The 19,580-nt window shown below is 47.7% G+C and overlaps 4 protein-coding genes across 4 annotated transcripts; 2 read left to right on the top strand and 2 right to left on the bottom strand.

The window, feature by feature from the left end:
• Positions 1-151: 151 nt before the first annotated feature.
• LACBIDRAFT_316456 (uncharacterized protein) lies at positions 152-11,188 on the top strand (the record flags this gene model as incomplete). The annotated part of the gene is made up of 21 exons (XM_001889844.1): positions 152-308; positions 368-532; positions 588-767; positions 817-1,046; positions 1,097-1,882; positions 1,941-2,162; positions 2,228-2,501; positions 2,549-2,820; positions 2,876-3,049; positions 3,106-3,301; positions 3,353-3,463; positions 3,513-3,725; positions 3,776-4,141; positions 4,195-4,408; positions 4,455-4,582; positions 4,633-4,757; positions 4,815-5,024; positions 5,077-7,695; positions 7,748-8,091; positions 8,142-9,710; positions 9,766-11,188. 21 exons carry the CDS (start codon positions 152-154, stop codon positions 11,186-11,188), a joined length of 9,978 nt encoding a protein of 3,325 aa, XP_001889879.1.
• Positions 11,189-11,540: 352 nt separating this feature from the next.
• Positions 11,541-12,229, bottom strand: LACBIDRAFT_168604 (uncharacterized protein; the record flags this gene model as incomplete). The annotated part of the gene is made up of 4 exons (XM_001889809.1): positions 11,541-11,703; positions 11,759-11,940; positions 11,988-12,133; positions 12,184-12,229. Coding segments are annotated over 4 exons (537 nt in total), but the record flags the coding sequence as incomplete, so codon positions are not given.
• Positions 12,230-12,558: 329 nt separating this feature from the next.
• Positions 12,559-13,612, top strand: LACBIDRAFT_316454 (ribosome biogenesis protein NSA2; the record flags this gene model as incomplete). Its single annotated transcript, XM_001889843.1, has 6 exons — positions 12,559-12,561; positions 12,620-12,625; positions 12,672-12,733; positions 12,787-13,271; positions 13,328-13,546; positions 13,605-13,612. 6 exons carry the CDS (start codon positions 12,559-12,561, stop codon positions 13,610-13,612), a joined length of 783 nt encoding a protein of 260 aa, XP_001889878.1.
• Positions 13,613-14,196: 584 nt separating this feature from the next.
• Positions 14,197-18,126, bottom strand: LACBIDRAFT_316453 (uncharacterized protein; the record flags this gene model as incomplete). Its single annotated transcript, XM_001889808.1, has 12 exons — positions 14,197-14,443; positions 14,505-15,287; positions 15,346-15,835; positions 15,891-16,008; positions 16,065-16,215; positions 16,272-16,498; positions 16,551-16,615; positions 16,669-17,020; positions 17,075-17,725; positions 17,784-17,838; positions 17,888-17,920; positions 17,969-18,126. 12 exons carry the CDS (start codon positions 18,124-18,126, stop codon positions 14,197-14,199), a joined length of 3,330 nt encoding a protein of 1,109 aa, XP_001889843.1.
• Between the last annotated feature and the right edge of the window lie 1,454 nt (positions 18,127-19,580).

Below are 19,580 nucleotides of genomic sequence, written 5' to 3'. Positions count from 1 at the left end.
TCAGCCCAACATTCAAACTCTTTGACGACAAGCCTCGGCACCTTCCATTTCAAGGTCCACCGTCGCATCCCCGTAGTCCTTACGCGAGGTCTCGCTGGTTACACTTGGCTTACCGTATTTTGGCACCTTCTTGCTTGACTAACAAGGCGCCATGTTCAATCGGTTGCTCCTCATTTCATGTATCTGCATCGTCGTCGCGTTAATCCTCTATTTCTTCTACTGGAATCGTTTCATTGCATTTCTCATCTGTGCAATCATTCGCGTCATATACGGAAACCAAGAAGCTTCAAGCAGTTGGGTGGAAATTGGTAAATCCGCTCCTTTCACTGCGTATATGCTGGCAGCATCTGACGAATTGATGTGGTAGGGTCCATCCACTTCTCGCTCTTAGCTGGTCGAATTCTCGTCAAAGACTTTCGGTATCACTCGAGCAATCAAACCATCAAGATTGTGAAAGGACAGATTCAGTGGAGGTATTGGATTCGCAGACCTACGACGGAAGCTGAGATTGCTTCAACGCAGGGGGAGGAGTGTATGTTTCATTTTGCCTTGCAAACACTATACACGGGCTGACGTCAATGTGACAGCGAAACATACCGACCAGTCCTTGTCGTGTCGGGTTCAAATATCTTTCGAAGGTTTTGAATGGTTCTTGTATAACAGGACTGCTGCATATGACAGTATCATTGCACAAATGGAGTCAACCAGTCGGCCTGGTTCGCGAGCTAGCGAGCGTCGTCGGTCGACGAATAGGTTGCATCGACAAGGTGGGGTCTTTTGCGGGGGTCGTCTGTCATGACTCATCTCTTATCGCAGAATCACCCTTCTACCCTCCATCAGTCATCAAGAGGTCGCTACGAATTCCTGCCCCAATACACAGAGCCCTTTCTTGGATAAACCGTCAATTACCTCACCTCGACCCAAAGGATTTGTTGCCTCTTGGCGTAGAGCTGACTACCGGGGCAATTATCGTCGGTAACCCATCGACTCCAAACTTGTTAATAGCAGAGTTCCATAGTGCCGATGGAACGTTTGGCATTGTTCCAGTATGGACCATTGAGCATGTTTAAGAGCCCCACGTCTGACATAATTATAGTCTCGGTCAACCTTCGACTCGTACAAGCAGGTTCTTGCTCTCAAGTTCCAAACTGTGCTCGTGCGATACGTTCAAAATGATGAATATGTGGATCCTATGGCTACCATAGGTGCTCTTGTCGATGGTAGAGTTACACGGTTTGTCGACAGTGTTTTCATCTCTCGTTTGTTGACGCATATCCACAGGACCTCTGGTTTGCGACCAGCATCCTCATATCAAGCCTATCGCTCTTTTATCAGAATATGGCGACAACTTGGCTTGTATGACCTAACAAACAAATATTTTGCCACTCGGCGACAGCAACACATTGCACACCAGACAATCCAGTCGTCAACTCGTGGGGTTTTCAGAAAGTCGAAAAAGAAACTCGACGAGGATACCCCCATAGGCATCGACTTTTCAACCTACGAATACGCTGTTGAACGGAAAGTGCTTGAATGCCCTGTTCTGGAGCTTTCATACTACGTCGATGTCGTCGGAGAGGTTCCTCCATTGCCTCATCATGAACAATTCTCACGGAGTGATTTGATCGACATCGGGAACGGCGATACCCCTCCCGAATGGGGGTTGGACCTCGTGATACATGGAGGTTTTCTAAAGTATGGACCTTGGGCAGATCGACAGAGAGTGGAGTTGCAAAGAGCATTCTTTCCGCCGGCATACCAAAATGCGGAACTTTCTCCCCGTCTCAAGCCGGGCGATAAGAGGATGTGGACCGCATTGCAAGTTTTTGTTGAACTTCGTGATTTAACAACTCTCCACATTCCCTTTCGTGAGGCATCCAAGGCAAGAACGTTCTGTTGTGTCTTCTGTGTCTTAATTTAAATAATCCCCTCACTTACAGGATTGGATCTGGGATGGGAAAGTGCCAGGTCTGCAAAGACCCCGGAAACGAGAACATGCCTCTATAAATGTTGCCGTGGGAGATCGTTCCTCCATCAACTATATAATGCCAATGGTGGCAGGCTCTGCTGGATACGAGCCAACTCTTGAGGTTCACTTGGACACTGTTGCTATCACCTCCAGCTTGAATGATATTCGGCTTGTCTCCGCTGAATCATGCAGAGTAAGCTCCTCCCATCTACTATCATTATTGTTCTTTCTGCAGATTTTAACAAATTATCACCCTAGGTTCGCTGCGAACTTCCCTCGCCTCTCAGGTGGAATCAAGAACGAACGTGGGATATCGCAGTATTTCTGCGGCAACCTGTCCTTTATCTTCTTCGAGACCACATTAATATGTTCACTGACCTCGGGAAGGATTGGACCTCTGGACCACCCACAGATTACCAAAAGTTTGTCCCTATGATTTATCGCTTTAAACTCGAGATGCACCACTACGAACTTAATTTATACGCTAACGACCAAAATATTATCGATAAACCACTTCTTAGAGATGAAAACGGTTGGTGATTCTAGCCATATTGGAGATTGCGCTGAACGATTCTTCAGCCTTGGTTGTCGTTCACGGGCCGCACCTCAAACTCGAGGCTACTATACCCTCTAATACCTTTCGGCCCGAGGCTACAACCATCTCCTTTACTGTTGACGCCAATGACACGAACGTTGATATATCGTTACCCCGCTGGAACACGCACGCCCTGCATGCTACAAAGGAAGGGCATAGCTTGCTCAAGGCTGGGAAGCTATCTGTTCAAGGATCATATCATTATTTTGCTGAAGCACGAGAAGAGCACGTGGAACAATTAAAAGTGGCAGTGAATGTGAGTTCGGATAATTTCGAAGCGCTCCTCTTATGTCTTATCCGGACCACAACAGCTTCAAGATGCTGCTTATAAGGCGGTTGGGTGGTCCGTCCGCATTTTCATGGTTTTACGGGACAACTACTTCGGATCTTTCACTCACTTTTCCACATTGTATGAATATCTTGACAAGCGCAAACGAAATCTGCCTCACGGCGACCCCATAATGTTGAAGTATCGGGAAGGAAAGGTAAGCATGTAGTATGTGACTTCGTTGTTATGCATTTGCCGAGACATTCTGGACAGTCAAACATGCTACAAGTTGAGGTGGCATTGAATGCGGCGCGATGTACTACTCTAGTGCCAACAAGTCTCCTTGGAACTCAAGCCGTTAACTTTGGACCACAAAAATTGCTGGATGAGACCACCAGCTCTGGTACCTGTTTGGTCTTGGCCATCCCCGAAATCCAATTGCAACTCCGACTACATGACCATTACATGGGTATGTCTCCGATCACCGCGAGCAGCTCTCGTTCACTAACTTGACTTCCAGAGATGTCTTTGAATCTTGACACTGTTCGCGGATATATCAACCTTAACACTCCGGGAAGGGTCACGTACGCACCACCTCAGCTCGGGACTAAAGAGATAATTTTAATCGATGGTTCGATATGCTTCATTGTAATATAAGGGTTTTTCTAATGATTTTGCAGGTATCGATGTCGTCGCAAATCGCTTGTTCGGACCTCCACCCAAAACGTCTACTTATGTGTGTGTGTGGGAGATACAGCTAGGCAGTGTGAAAGCATCTTTATCAGCGTCCGATGCAATACTTCTTGCTGCTGCTGGAAATTTTTTCCGCTTGAATTTCGTGGACATAGTCAATGCACCTGCGAGCGAGTTCGTTCATCCTTTGGACCCAGATAGTAAGCATGAAGCAATTTCTTTCCAAGCCATGATCTCACTGTTCTACAAGTCACATTCTATAAGGTCACTGTTGCTGCCATTGAATTGACTTGGCGGGCGGGTGACGCTGCATTGGTGGTATCTCTTCCAGAAGGCGTCAAGGTCGACTCGAATGATTTGGGTACTCATCAATATAAAAGGGTCATAAGCCTTCGAGCTCCGCAAATTTGTTTCAAAGTTCTCTTCATGGTATCTTCGGAACGCAGCACCTGGCTGGAAGCAGCTGAATTTGTTGCTGATGCATATGCCGATATTTACCTCGCCCCAAAAGGACATCACGAAATGACTCTGGCGCAGGTGGCTTTTGTTGAAGAACAAGATAAGTTGACAGGTCGAGCAAGGCGAACTTTTGGTGGATTAGGGAATCGCTTCGCTGGTAAATTTTGTCTATCGCGATTTCTCTGAATGATGCCAAACTTTTTTTGATAGGATCAAGTCATATAACGCATAAGAACGATGTCTTTTTGCCTCAACCCTTCCTTCCAAGCCGCGCAAGACAGTTGCAGGAGAGGCATGTACCCCGTCCCCAGCAACAACTCAGGAAAGACCGTCCTTCGACATGGCGACTTTCAGCCCTGAGTAATTTGTCCGACTCTGAGGGCGAAGAGGGAGTGTCAGAAGCAGATCGCGATGCTCGCCTTGCGTAAGATTTCGGTCAAATCATTATGAACGTGACTAACTTAAAATAGGAGGAGCCGCACTTCAAATCGTATTTATCGATTCGGACATGAAGGTGACATGACTAGCGGCGACGAATCAGACGACGCGGATTTGACGGATGCTGATTCAATGGGCAGTGATTGGTCCGACATTGCAGGTCCGTTACATTTATATTGAAGACTTCAAATTCAAATACGGCTTTCCTAGATTCCCCCATTAGAGACGCTAACATGTCTCTGCTGATGTACTATTCTCAACTCACGAGGCACTACATCCAAAACCGGTCACGAGCACCAAACTTGTGGGAAGGACCAGCGTTTGTCATGTCACGGGTAGGCATTTGATTATATCTTCATGTCTCTATGTCTCTGTACTGAGTCTCGTGCTAGGAACGAGCTCCCCTGACCTCTTGCACAACACGTACTGACAAGGAACGGAGCTATGATCATCAACTACCCTCTACCCCTTTTTCCGACCAACTCAAGGCGGACAGGACAGTCACAACTTTACGTTTTCGTACCCGAAGGAAGTTGGAACTTAGAGCAACACCTCTTGTCCTTCCTGCTTTCATTTGCCTCGAGGAAGACATCAAGAAAATTGTTCGTATTTTTGCTGAATGTCGTGGCGTGTTGTCTGACATTCTAAGAACAGCCTCCCGATGCTGAGTTGTGCATTGACTTGTTGATCGCGAGCTACTTGAGTAGGGTGTCCTCGTTGAAAAACCCTGGAGAGTTGGTTCCTTGTTTTGTCGTCGACCTCGCTCTTTCATCAACCATCATTCATATTCTCCAGCACGTTCCCATGCCAGAAGAAGGACGCGTGCCGGTGGCCCGTGCCATGGAAGGCAGCAATTTCCCGACTAAACTCGATATTACTGCCGTTGTTGAGGTGACCCTTGAAGGTGTCGGGGTGGTTGGTGTTCTGGCGGATAAGCTCCTTTCTCTGCAGGCGTCCTTCCAACGACTGTCCATCCATCTTGATATGTCGATTGATAAGCGCACCCTCCAGTCTACCCTCCTAGATTCTACCATCTTGGACTTGTCTCTTTCGAATGTCGAAGTACACAAATCTGGCGAGCTTCTGTCATTGGCGGGTGAGATTTCCACAACGATTGGACATCGAGGACCGGAAATCGCTGCTGCGACTGCCATCGCTCTGTCAACAACGGGATCGCAAATCGTTGCTGTCCTTCACGGCTCAAAGGAGCAGAAGGAAGCAACGATCAGAAATATTATCCACGGCATCCTCAAAGTCTCTGAAAGCAAGCCAGTTCTTGATCCTCTTTCGACCATTCAGCCCTCCTACCTTGTTCAGAGTGGAATTCCCCTCGAGTTACGTACTGTTCCAACATTCAGATTTCTATATCACCTTAGGAGTTGCGTTCTAAATCTCGGAAAAGCGGAGCGCGATCTCCTCTCTGTCGTTCCTAATGCCAACGACACTGTGACCAAAGAGGTCCTTCTAGAGCTCTTGGAAAGCCGCTTAAATACTTTGGACCAAGACCCATACAATCCTGATCACAAGTCTGCTCTGGACATATTTCTGCCCAGTACACCAACATCCGCCAATGGAAAGGGTCATCCTTTTGTGGATCCTCCGTCGTCTATTTCGCTACGGATTGTGCAGACCAGCGTTATCATCTTTGATCCGTCAGGCCAACTACCAAGCCAGTTCAACATGACGAATTTACACTTGAGCATCCGCAGAGATTGGACGGAGCTTTTACAGTTCACATCTAATAAACCCACCAGCATGTCGCAAACGTCTTTGCGTGAAAAAGTTTCACGTTCAGTGATGATAACCTCCGCCGTCATTTCTCTTGGGGATGTTACTCTCACTGTTTTCCCCCATTTAATGCATTTTGCCCAGCATATTTTGCGCGTTCGAAGGCAGCACGGCCTCGGCCTTGACAATCAAACATCCATGCAAGATACATCCTCGTCCATTAGAAACTCAAAATTGACCAACTTCAACCTCATTGTGGGGCTAAGACACCTTCGGGTGCAAGCTGCAGCTGAAAATCTTGTCATTGTCGTTGGTGTTGTCGGTCTGCAGTCTTCGTCTTCTTCGCTTGCTCAAAGTCGAAGTGACCAGTCAGTAAACAGCAGTATTTTGTTTGAAGAGGTCTACGTTCAAGGACGATCGCCTGCCAGCCCTACGCAAGAATCCGATCAAGACATACTAGCGGCTGTGTCTGTAATAAAAGGTCGAGGGAATGGCGTCTCGCGGCAAGAGCTTTTGCCGTCAAGGGCAAATTTACGCATTGTGTTTTGCATCGACCAGCTGAAACTTAACGTTCCTCGTAGTGCGCTTCGCTTGTATCGTTTTGTCGAAGAGTGGAGAGCCGATTTTCTGCCTGGCATTGAAGCGACCGTGAACGCTCTCTTGGTGGAGTTGAATTCGACGAAATCAGTTTCTCCGGCATTACCGCTGGTCTCCCCACCTCGCTCTGTCCTACATCTCCACGGTCAACTTACACACTTTGAAATTGCCCTACAGGTCATGCACGGCACTTGGTTGTCCTTGGCAGCCAACAACACCATTGGTTACACATACTCATCTTCCGCACCTGTATCCGGCTCGACTCACATGTTCGGGTGTCAAGTAGGATCAATAGTTATCAATGTCGCCTCAAAGCCAAACGCTCGAGACGTAGCACCAAGTTCCCGGGTCCAGCTTGTCCTTCCTCCCCTGTCTCTCGCAGGTCAATATGATGGGTCCCGCGTTCATGCACTTCTATTGGCAGAACGCATTGAATTGAAGGTCAAGCCTTCCCATTGGGATACTCTACTGGCAGTTCAGCAGAAATTTGGAAGTGATTTCAACGATCTCCTGCTTCTCATGCAAAAGCCACGTCTCAAGAGTTCTGCTCCATCTCCACGAAAGGGATCTGGGGCCAAGCTGCAATATGGCGGCTTCGTAAAGCTCAAGGGCTTTCGGATTGGCCTGGAGGGCATGTCGTCAACTCTTTACCTTGAGTGTTCGGATATCGGGGGTGGTGCCAACAGTGCTGAAGGTTGGGCCTGGGATATTGGGCTCTCCGGGCTGATGTTGTCGCTTGCTCCTCGACCGATAGGGCGAGACTTAGTCTTGAGCGGAGATCGTCGGTCAGCATCTATCACGATTGATTTTAATATTCAATCCAGCAGTGGTGACCATCGTCAAGTTGGGAGCCTTGGAAAAGCTCTTCAAATTACTATCACAAAAATTCATGCTGTCATGCAACCAAGTTCAATTGGTGAAGTCGGAGACTTTATTGATCATCTTCAGGTGCGAATTTCCATTTGATGCGTACGTGTATGATCTCCAATGTTTTGCATAGGCCGAAATGCTAGAGCATCAAGAGAAGCGGGCTATCGAACTAGCAGCATTCAAAGAGAAGGCGAAAAATATTTTGAACACATTCGATGTTAAAGTTGGAGATGTTCAACTGGAAGAAACCACCTCCTGGATAAGCGAGTTTCTTGTCCACATCACTATCCATAATATTGGTGTTGCTTTTCCACTTGCGCACGATTTTGATCTTGAGCTGCCGCACACAGGAAGTAGAGATTCGGCTGCCGTGCGCGCTTTCTTATTCTCTGTAAAATCAATCTCTTTCAGCGCCAACCGTGGTGAGACTGGACAAGCCATCATGGAGAGTCTATCGTTCCAGTTTGTTTCGCGGTAAGCACCTCCCCAACGACCTCACGCATGGGTCTCTCAATGCCCCCCAGCTTTCGGCAAACATTTCCCCAAGACTTTTCCGCAGAAAAACATCAAACTCGAAATCGTTTGATTTACCCAGAAATGCGAGCTCAGCTTAGGTCTACCAGCTCAGCAACTGCGCGAAAGGTTTGGATATCTGCCAATGTAGACGGCTTTATCCTGGATATTGACTCCACCATTCCGGACTACGTTTTTTCTTTGATTGATGTCTATCGGCAAGGAAGGGAGCGCGTTGAACGGTTGTCTGCTACTATCCCTCTGTTACCATTGAGTGCCACCCCTATTGCCGAGGGTGTCAAACCGCTTGAAAGGCATTATACGGCTCTTCTGACCTCCAACGTTTTCGCATCCCTCATGTTCCGCAGTGGCAAGGTCAGAGTCTACAGTGGTTCTGCGACCAAGCAATTCAGAAGTAGAACTCTTTCACGTACTGTGCAGGAGCTTTCCGACGAGCAGGTACTGGACCTAGGTGCCGAAGTCTTCAATCTCCCCATGGTTTCAGTTTGGGCTGAATATCGCGCAACTCCTGCCTCTCATAAAATCGTCTTTGATCACGAACAGGAACCTTCCCTCCTGATGTTCAAGACCACGGTACACTCGAGTCAAAATACTCTACGACCTAAACTTCTTATTTTCATCACGGAATTTGTCAGTGTCATGGAATCCCGGATGGGGAAACTCAGCTCTGGTACTCAACCAGAACTTCAACCGACGCCACTGATTTCAAACATAATTTCGCCACCGAGAGTCGAGGAATCGGAGGTTATGTCAAGCATGCAAATCAGCTTCAGTTTGCGCATCGACCAGTCGAAGCTGGAACTTACCTGCCAACCCGATGTGAATGTTGTCGCCGGGTTACATTGGGAGAGTGGAGGCTTCGTTCTCAACGTTGCTCCAGGTGCACGTAAGGTTTCGTTTACAGGCACTGTTGGAGGACTTACAGTCGGACTGAAACACGGGTTTCTGAGTGAAGATTGTGTCAACCTTGATGCAAGGAACCTCGCTTTTTCGTTAGCGTTCAACAAGACGGAATCTGCGGCTGGTGAATCGGTCAATTTCTTGTCAGTCACCCTTGATACCGAATTTCTCGGAGGTGTGCGCTTCTCTCGTCTTCAAGACATCTTGTGCTTCAAGGCTGTCTGGCTTGATCGTATTCCAGTGTTTAATAATTACTCGCCCACGGTTAGCAAGGTCAATGTCAATCCCACTGTTGATGAACGACCAAAGAATGGATTTTCGACTGCAATCCTTGTACGGATACGTCAAATCAGGCTTTCCATAGATCTTGGGAAATCTATCTCCACAGTGGTTCTAGATTTAAACGACGCTGTCATGCGTACAAAGCTCACCGATGAGCTGTATGAAGTCTTTATGTTTGTCGGGGAGGTCTCACTTTCATCCAAGGGAAATCTCGCTGGCCAAGCACGGGTGACCACCTGCGTGTTCCAAACGATCCGAAGGTTGGAAAATGGGGCATTTGACAACAGTGGCCACAGTCAAATGTTGGAACTGAGATTAACAAGTGGCGCGTTGATCGCCGCGCTCGAGTCTGACCACCATCAGCTTCTCCATTATCGGTAGGGTTATCTCTCCTGTTTCGATCAATTGCGTCTCTCTTAGGTTTTTTCACAGTGCTGAACCGCTTGCAGTGGAGGTCTTTGATAATTGGTCGATGACTTCTTTAGAAGCGAACCGTGACACACGTCCCCTACATCTCGCATTCACGGTAACAAGTCCAGAAGTCGTAGCCGTGGTCACTGTGGGCACGTTTCCGAAGCTGCTGTCGTATATGAATAAGTTTAAGGCCAACCTTGACGCTCAGCGGGAAGGCGCTAGCCGAGAATCAAGAACATATTGGGCGACTCGTGCGCCCAAACCGGAGAATCCCTTATCTGCCGTTGCAGAAGCCATGCTGCACTCAGCTCGAAGTCGGTACAAGGAAGCTGAGTCGGGTCTTTCGTATGTCATCAAACAGCACATGAGCCTTCGGCTTAATCTCCTTCGATTGGTCGTATTTCCTCGTACAATGCACGACGTCGAAATCGCGCAGTTTATTGGTCAAGACGTACATGCACGGCTAGATCGCATCGTCACATCAGACAACCAGCCTGCACAACGTGATTTGCATCTTTCTTTTTCATCGATGACAATCTCGAAATACACACAAGTCAACCACCTGGGTCTAGTCCCTCCTGACCCAGAGCATGGTTTGGACGGGCGAGCATGGCTTCAAGCGCTGTTTAAAGATGCCGTTGAAGCTATCATTGTTGGATTGCCATCAATGAAGATGCACATGGTCAGTGAAGAAACTGTGGAAGAACTCACAAGGAATTTGGTGTACGACTTCAACAGCAAATTTGTAAGACGGGAGGGCATGCGAGCATATGAGGATATTTACATCACACTCAATATGTCGCTCTACTCGTGGCTCACCGTCCTACGAAAGAATTTGACAAGGGAGATGGATCAAATACGGGCCACGGAGGATTGGCGGACGATGAGTGCTGCTGCTTCAAGCTCTCCTGGTGCAGCGAACCAGCGCAAAAAGGGCATTCCGGAACCACTTTCTCTGACGGAGACTCCGAGATCCGCGTCAACATCATCCACTGCTTTCTCGTTGTCTCCTACACTCGCCCCAGGCTCTGCGCAATATCTCTCAATCGAGAGAGCCAGGACGGCTGTATCTCCACGAGACCAGACTCCAAAATCAACTTTTTTATCTCCATCTCAGTCTCCAATACCATTCCCGTCCAAGGTAGCTGAGGAGGTGCCAACATCATCTGGCCCACCAAAACGCTCAGGGATTACATACAAACCACGCGATCGTCATATCGAACGACTAACCATGCGTCAGCTTGGAGAGGCTACTCCTGACGTGATGCATCCATTTTTCATGAAAAAAGCCGGCTTCAATCTTGAGGATTCGTTACCGCAGTATGTGCACGAATACGCTTCGGGGCCGTTGGAAGAGATTATGGAAGTCTTATTAAAGCTATATAGCCAGCAACTTTTGGTTGCGGCAGCGAAAGGTATACCCAATTCCGAGTCATTGTAATATAGATAATATCGGCTTCATGTCATACTAGAGTAGGGTACATAATAGGTTTAATTTAATGAAAGAAGAAACGATAGGAAGCTTGACTCTGCGTCGTTGATCATAATTGCCCTTTTACTCGGTACACAGGTTTGTGGTATATCGAAAGAAGTGCGACTTGTTTTAGAATCAGCGTGAAGCTGGGCTTGACATTAGTATCAACCAGTAGTGGAACGACGACTACAACACGGTCAATGATTTTAAGGAGAGTCCTATTTTTCTTGGGCGGACGTTGACGCTCGAAAAGAATATTCCATCAGTGAATCCCGATGTCCATTCGTCCTCCTTGTCATTTATCTAGTGCTGGTCTGCCACTAAATACACTGAGGAGAGCGAAACACCCATAAAGCAGGCCAACAGGGTATGCTACAAGGAGACGCTGGTCGGACATGCGAAGGACGGCGACGAAGATCCCAGAAGCGGCATATGTACACCAGAGTATTGATGTAATCGAGAGCAGGTATCCGATGGTGCCGCTGTGGATATCTTAGCGTCGTACCAAAGCGAAGAAACGGGGCACGCGCAACGTACTTAAGGGCAACCATAACGCTTATTGCGCCCAAGCCTACCATCGGGAGCAGGCAATATCCTAGGACAGACGCTGTGCGGTAGGCGTCGATGCCATGTGGGGACATGAGGTTCAGCAGGGTATATATGGATGCCGTCCCGAAAAGACCAACACCGTATATGTATCCAAAATTCGGTTTTCCAGACTAGCAACGAATGAGTTGGTTGGTGATGAGGTGGAAAGACAACATACAAAGAGAAGTGATATCCCAAAACAGAAGAAAAATATGATTGGCCCAGCAAGGTCGGCGTCGTCCATAATGTGGTCGTCTACTCCACGAAGGGGATTAAGAACTGTTAGTGACTTGGCTCGGATATGCTGGAAGTTGATGCCCAATTCTGTTTTGGGATGAGCGTTGCAGTCATCCCCAAGTGACTGTCGTACAAACCTTCGAGCAGAGGAGGTTCGCCCTCAAATCCCCCTGTTCCAAAGGCCGTCCACCAAGCCCCCTGCACCTGTATGTTTCCTCCAAAGCCAGGCGACTGGGATATGGATCCCTGGGGTGGCGGGTGATGTCCATCCAAGCTCGGTCGGGATCCAGGGTAGTTGAAAGCGCTGGGATCCCCGCCGGCGGGTGAGTAAAACTGAAGTGGCTCTTGAGGCTGTTGTTGGTGTGCGTAGTAGGGCGGCTGGGACGACGAGGAAGCACCGTATGGATTGCTGGATTCCTGCCACATTTTTGTTGGCGGTTAGAAACACGTCAGAACACGTGAACCCAATTCCACTGTTGACATTTGCTTACTATCTCCTTCCACCTCCAGCCATGGCGAGTAATTCTCTGGATTTTTGCAAGTCACTAAGCTGACCTTTTATTCCCTCTACAGCCTCAGGTACTTCATTTATTGGCCAAATTTACCCAAGTCTGACAATCCGTAGAACGAATACATCGAAGAGTCCATCAAACGGCATGGCAGGCGGTTAGATCACTTTGAGCGCAAGTAAGTCCTCAGTTAAGATAGCCTTGCGACCACCAATACTTACCCTTCGATAGACGCAAGCGCGAAGCGCGTGAAGCCCATCGTGCCTCCGCATATGCCCAAAAAGCCTTTGGTATAAAGGGCAAGCTGCTGCACGCTAAACGCCATGCGCAGAAGGTTCAGATGAAAAAGACACTCAAGGCCCATGACGAACGTAACGTCAAGCAGCCTGACTCAGGAACAGTCCCAGATGGTGCTCTCCCTACATTCTTGCTCGATCGTGAGGGCCAGAAGGATGCGAAAGCCATGTCTAGTGCCATAAAACAAAAACGGAAAGACAAAGCCGCAAAGTATGCTGTCCCGTTGCCGAAAGTCAGGGGTATCGCAGAGGATGAGATGTTCAAGGTTATGAAGACGGGGAAGAGCAAGAGCAAGGCATGGAAGCGGATGGTGACCAAGGCGACGTTTGTGGGTGAAGGATTCACGAGAAAACCCGTGAAGATGGAGAGGTTTATCAGGCCTATGGCTCTGCGGTATAAAAAGGCCAACGTGACCCATCGTGCGTTTCTTATCATTCCGAATAATTTTTCCTGCTCAAATCGTTAATTTTTTCAGCTGACCTGAAAGCGACATTCCAACTTCAAATTTTGGGAGTCAAAAAGAACCCACAATCACCAATGTACACCCAACTAGGTGTTATGACAAAGGGAACCGTGATCGAGGTAAATGTATCAGAACTCGGTATGGTCACTGCTGGAGGAAAGGTTGTGTTTGGGAAATACGCTCAAATCACGAACAACCCAGAAAACGACGGCTGTATCAATGCTGTCCTGCGTACGTCTTTTCGATTCCTTCACCCTTCGAAATCGTCATCATATTTTCTGTTTCACAGTCGTATGATCTTTTCTCTACTCGTCTCTAGTCACGACCTTGTATTGTTAGATTTTTTTGGTTCTCACACACGCCAGAAGCAAATATATCCAGGCTTTTTTCACTTGGAAGATCTACCCGCTGCTGTATAGCCTGTATTGTCCATCGCAGCTTAACACCCGCTGTTCGACAAGCATCTTCCAGCTCCCATTTTTCTTGAGGGAACCACTTGCCAGTGCTTAGGCGTCAATTGTGAGATACCCGACCCCATAATCTTCAGCAGATGTTATCACCCAAACTGTATTAGCAGTGACCCAGTATACACACACGGCAATTTTATTTTTACGATAAGTATCGGAAAAGGGCCTTCGAATCGGACTGATGTTGGACTGAACTGATGTAGCTGCATGCTATGCACAGAAGTCTTTCAACATCTTGCTCTCTTTGCACTGCGATCCAAGTATATTTGAAAGTTACTACCACTAAGGATACAGCATGAAATAAAAGTATAGCGTAGATATGATACATGGTCAAGGATCTCGAAGTCTTGCGCAGATACCAGAAAATCCAAGAAGAATAGTATATACAGGATCTAAGGTATATGTAGATTATTACTATGAAGGATGGTGATATTGAGCATATGTTGTAGAGGGCTGATAGTGGTAAGGATGTTGTGTCGGAGGATGTGCTAGGTGTAGTGAATCCGGGGGTATTTGTCCCGTATAAAAATGAGGTGCGGTAGTCCGTGAAGTCGAAGGTTGTATCAAGTTCGGACGATCCATCCCGCTTGCTGAGCGAAAAGAATAGTCACCATGCCTGGAGAGTCCATGGCGAGAGCTGTCGTCCCATGTTTCTACTCTTCTTGGAATAAAAGAATGACAAATCAGGACGAGCCACACAGACAAACCTGGTAGCGACGTACCTGCCAAATTCTTGCTGGCTTAGGATAGCAGGATGAGGGGGGTTGGAATGCTTGACCGAGTCCATACGTAAGCGCTGTGAATATTGTTGTGGCAAAAGTAGAGGCTCGTGCATATTGATGTCATCGCACACGATCACATCAGGAGCAGAAGGATACGAGGACGACAACATCATTGAAGAGAAAGAACCCTGTCGTCGCAGCAGCTTTTCCCTCCCCCTGTCAGCATGGACCCTTCTCCCATCCAGAGAGCCCGACGACCACGTCCGCCTGAGGCTGTGTCCATTGTACGAAACGGGCTGGTCGTAACTAGTAGAGGGAACGGACACGGGAACAATGGAGGCAGAAATGGTTCGACCTCTCCCATTGGGATGATCCCAATCTTTTGCATATCTACCGGCCCGTTGTGACCGGGGTAACAGTGGATGGTTGACCAGAGGTAATGTTATTTGTTGCTCGTCTTCTGCCGAATTAACATCTGCGAATGAATGCAGTTCCTGGTGCTGTTGCTTCAAGAAGAGGTTGGGATCTGGGGGAGGTGGCATGTGGGGGGAAGGTAGGCGCGAGAACACGGCGCCAGCGTGCAAAGAAGATGGTGATGGTAAAACATGGAGAGTTGGAGAGGTGGAAGGCCAGTGCATGTTGCTAGGGACTTGTTTCATTACAGGAAAAGAGAGACGTAGCTCGGCTGTAGACGTTTGGGTTTGCTCGTGGGGCCGCGACGTCGAGGTCATGGAAGGCGAGCTGATGTGTTGATCATCAGGTAAGGATTCCCTAACTTTTGACCTAGTTTCGAAGTGTGAACGAATGCCCTCATAAACCCACTCAACCAACAAAAACCTACAAGAAGGGTTCAACGAATTCCCATCTAGGCTTGACCCATTCAAGTGCATCCACTAACACTTGTATATCCTTCATAAGATCCTCAATTTGCATCGCCAATGGGGGCTTCACGTCTTCTAAATTTGCTCCCTTCTGCTTCATGGCCCTCTGTTGAGTCTTCAGGTCCCATACACCTAAAAGTAACGTCGACGCACACAAACAAGATGTGTGTATCAAGTTCAGCACATGTACTCCCTCCAAGCCAAAGCGTCTCTGTGCTTTGATGATACGGGCACAGGACTTTGCCGCAGATATGGATAACGTCAACGCCGGGTAGCGAAAGTACCTTGATTTGGTCGGTAGGCGCAGAGCCAAATTGTTGAGTGAAGGAAAAAGGATCGGATTTGGGATGAAGGGTCGGTAGATGAGTAGCTGTGTCAGGTGGTATAGTGAGTGGATGGTTGCAGCTTGACTAGAGAACGTGATGTTTGTCATTTTATCTGACCACTTGACTATTACACAGATATTTTGTCAACTTCTAGGCACGAAGGTGATGGCCAGACTTACGATGTTCAGGAACCCCTGCTGACCACTCTTCCATGGCCGTGTTCAATTGTTGAATGACCTCGTTCCGCCAATCGCCTAGTATCAATCCATTAAATACTTTGGATGTGTCGACCGCATACTAGATAAAGCTGACCACTCAGAATGTATCCAGGATTAACGAGGGAAAGGACTTGCCACAGTCCTCAGCGTGAAAGCCATGATTTGTGTTATCTTGATAAATTGGTTGAAAGCTGATATCTTGGAGGGCACTGCTGGAGGTTGCTTGAAGTCGTAGGCACTGTCCCAGTATTCGTCGTCCACCTCCAAGGGGAGGTCTATATCGAAACTGTTAAGTCGTTACGTAAAGTTCGTAGAAAAGGCAATGGAAGATAGAATACCCACTCTTCGTCTGCTATTCCCGAAGCCCTCCCAAAATGAGCCCCACAAAGCCGATCAAATACCACGAGAATCCAAAATGCTCTCTTCCACAGTTCGTCATCTGAGTTAGGTGACCCTCTATAAATCTTTTTTCTATGCGCACCAACATCTAGTGCTTTGCGCAAGCCGGTAGAGACAGTAAGCCATGCAGCGGATTGCATTCGAGTACCACAGAGGTACAGAGCAAACAACTGCGTTTATCAGATGTTACATAGTGAACACGAGGAGAGGGACGGGACTCGCGGAAAATGTTTGCACCTCGAATAACGTGGCAGATAGCAAAGTACTTCGCCGGTGGCGATGTAGTTCTGCGAGCGTAGACGAGTTTCAGGAATGACACATTCGGCTAATATGGACGTACCATCTCCGACTTTAAAATATTTTCTGCCTGCATTTATCCAACTTCTTGGTGTATCGCCATCTTCTCCTCTCCCTCGCTCCTCCTCAGGAAGGACCCTCTCGTCATCACACCAGCGACTAGCGACGGCGAATAACAATAGGCATAAGCACGTAAACCATTCGTTCCGATGATACAATCCCTCTGCCCACTGCCTCTCAAACGTCGGTCGATGTAAAAGCGGAAACATCAAGTTTGTATGGAGGAAATAAAGATCTATCAGAGTCTCGGCTAGACCTGATGGGGGAAAGTGTTCCAGGGCGGAAGGAAGCAGGGAAGGGGTGTCTTCGTTGTTGCCTTCGTATACAAGTTCCCACTAAAATGGCATTTCTCAAATATCAGCAAAGCAGCAATTATTTGACAGACTCACCTTTGGTGTCCGCCAAAACTCCGGCCGCCTGGAGACGCCACCTGGGGCGACAGGCGGTTCGCCCGCCTGTTCTTTTCCAGTCGTCTCTTCCAGGTGCATTTTCTTGAACATCCTGGCAGTCTCTACGAGGTCCGCTGTATTGTTCCTTCCGTGGAACCTAATACTATTATCCTCATCCGGACCGGCCTTTTCGCTAGCCTTGAGTAGAATAGGTCGTTTGCCTTCCATGGCGACGACAACTACTTCCTCTGAGTCGGTGTTGTATGATGACGACGCGTCGTCATCTTCTGACGAACTCATTGAGGAGGGTGTCGTGCGATATTTTCCTCTCCAAGACGAGGATGCGGCAGAAGAAAGAGTGGTTTCTGAGCGTGTACGCCTGACGCGTGGATTTGGTTTGAACATGAGATGTGTGGTACGCTTGAGAGGAAACGATTCGGGTTGCTTCTGGACTGTGGGGGGAATGTGAATTGCGGGTATGGATGATGAGAGCGCCGGGAATGATGCCATGCGTTGCATCCGACCAGAACTACGCAGGGAATACGAGGGTTGACGCTGGCTTTCGTTGACAGCAGAGTTGTCTGGCGTCTTCCATGAGCCACGGATGACTGGTGGTCCAAGCTGCCCTGAAAAATCGGTATTGGGGTGAAGCTAGGGTATTGGGGTCTTAGAGCAGGCATCGATGACTATAGATAGAACAGGAATTGACCTGATTCAACAAGGCCTCCAGCTCCTCTACCCTATCTTCCAATCCAACAACGTACCTGAATGATAGGTTAGGCAAGGAGTTGAACCGAGACAGGTTAAACATACGCTTTAGGAGGACCTCTGGGTTTTGAGGCTTCCCTGGATAACGAGAATAAGAAAGATAGGGACGAGAAAACGGAAACTTACACATAAGTGCATGGCTTGTTGGCCTGGTGACAATTTGTGCAGTGCCTGTTGGGCATCCACGGTCCATCACATTTCGTCTTTCTACGACGACAAGCATCACACGCCCTCTCTGGCCTGTTTTTTCCTAGTGGGGGTTGAGGAGAGGAGTCCGACTGCATGTAACAGCGCCCAGAGATATCACAGTGATGGTGACAAGACGCGTGAACTACTTATCATCACATCACATCGAACATGGCTTGGGGTTTTTTCAAGTACGTCATTTGAACTGGATATGGTTTTCTATACTTAGACTTCAAGCTTCACTGGTTTCCAAGTAGCGGAATCTGGTACCACAAACGCATCAATTGTCGCTACAATAATCATTCAATTGAAGAAAATCATTCTGGGTTGAGGTCAAAATATACGAGCGTCGACGACGGAGAACGACAGACTGAGCACGAAAAACCTAGTTAGAGGGTCATAAACTCTTGTCCTCTTCGAATCGGAACTAGACCACGCGGAAGAGGAAGAGTAGTCAATCCAGATCTTGAAGTCTGCGTCAGGGTCGATGCCGCGGTCCGCCTTCCATGTGGCCCGGTCCAAAAGGGGCATTCGGGGTAACGCTTTTCAAACTGCATTTTTTTCAGCTTCTCGACAAGCAGAGTACCTTCAAGCACCTCATGGCGACCCCTTGAGGCACGTTCTGGTTCTGGTTTCCACCACATCGGTGCAACCCCTTTGAGGTGGAGAACATCTCCAGCAGGAGTTTCAAGAGCGCAGAGAGTTTTATTGTCAACGAGCTGGAGAATATCAGGTCCATACCTTCGTCAGCAAGAGAATTTCATGGCAAGCATGCTCAACACCCACATCTTCCTCTGCATAGGTAAGGAATCAACCAAGCTGTGTCTTGATGCAACAACTGAGAATGGCAGGCTCACGAGAAGTCAGTCAAAAGAGTGGGATCTGCAAATTACAACAAACCTTGACAAAATCATGCAATTGTGAGTACTAAACAAAATCACCATTAGCTGAAACAAAGCTGAAATTGGAATCACAGTTTCACAAGTCTATGCATTAATAAAATTCTCAAAACACTCCACCATAGCTGTTGCCCTATCATCACTGAAATTTTCTGCTCCTTCAATTTCTACCTCAAAATGAGTTGCTGCAACAAGACCTGTGCGCAAGACCAGGCATAATCTTGAGTCTCCTTTGGGAGCCACCAGCTTCCGCTCATCGTACATTGCTGACCAGTAGCCAAGCCATTTTGCATGTGACGAGGAGCAGTGAGGGAAGGATCAATGAGGATGACCATGCTTGCATAGATTATATATAAGCAACATAGAAGCTACAGTTGAGTGCAAAAAGAATGAAGGTTGGTTCATTTTTCTGGTTCTTTCTAAGAATCTATTGTACCTCAAATGTATTTGTGTATTCTTTTACATTATGTAGTTGTGTTACACTTCCCTTGGTATGGACTAATTTCAGTGAAAGCTGGAGCCTTGAGAAGGTTTTTATTCTGGAGGCCATTTTTGGCATCTGAAAAAAAAAAAAATTGCGCTAACTGGAGAGGTAGCCAGAACATACCTCTGGTCAACCTGAATGAGCCTATCAAAGAATTGTCAAAAATATG

The sequence above is a fragment of the Laccaria bicolor genome, genomic scaffold (assembly GCF_000143565.1).
Source record: "Laccaria bicolor S238N-H82 LACBIscaffold_73 genomic scaffold, whole genome shotgun sequence".
Classification (NCBI taxonomy): domain Eukaryota; kingdom Fungi; phylum Basidiomycota; class Agaricomycetes; order Agaricales; family Hydnangiaceae; genus Laccaria; species Laccaria bicolor.
This window is presented reverse-complemented; position numbering and strand designations above follow the sequence as displayed.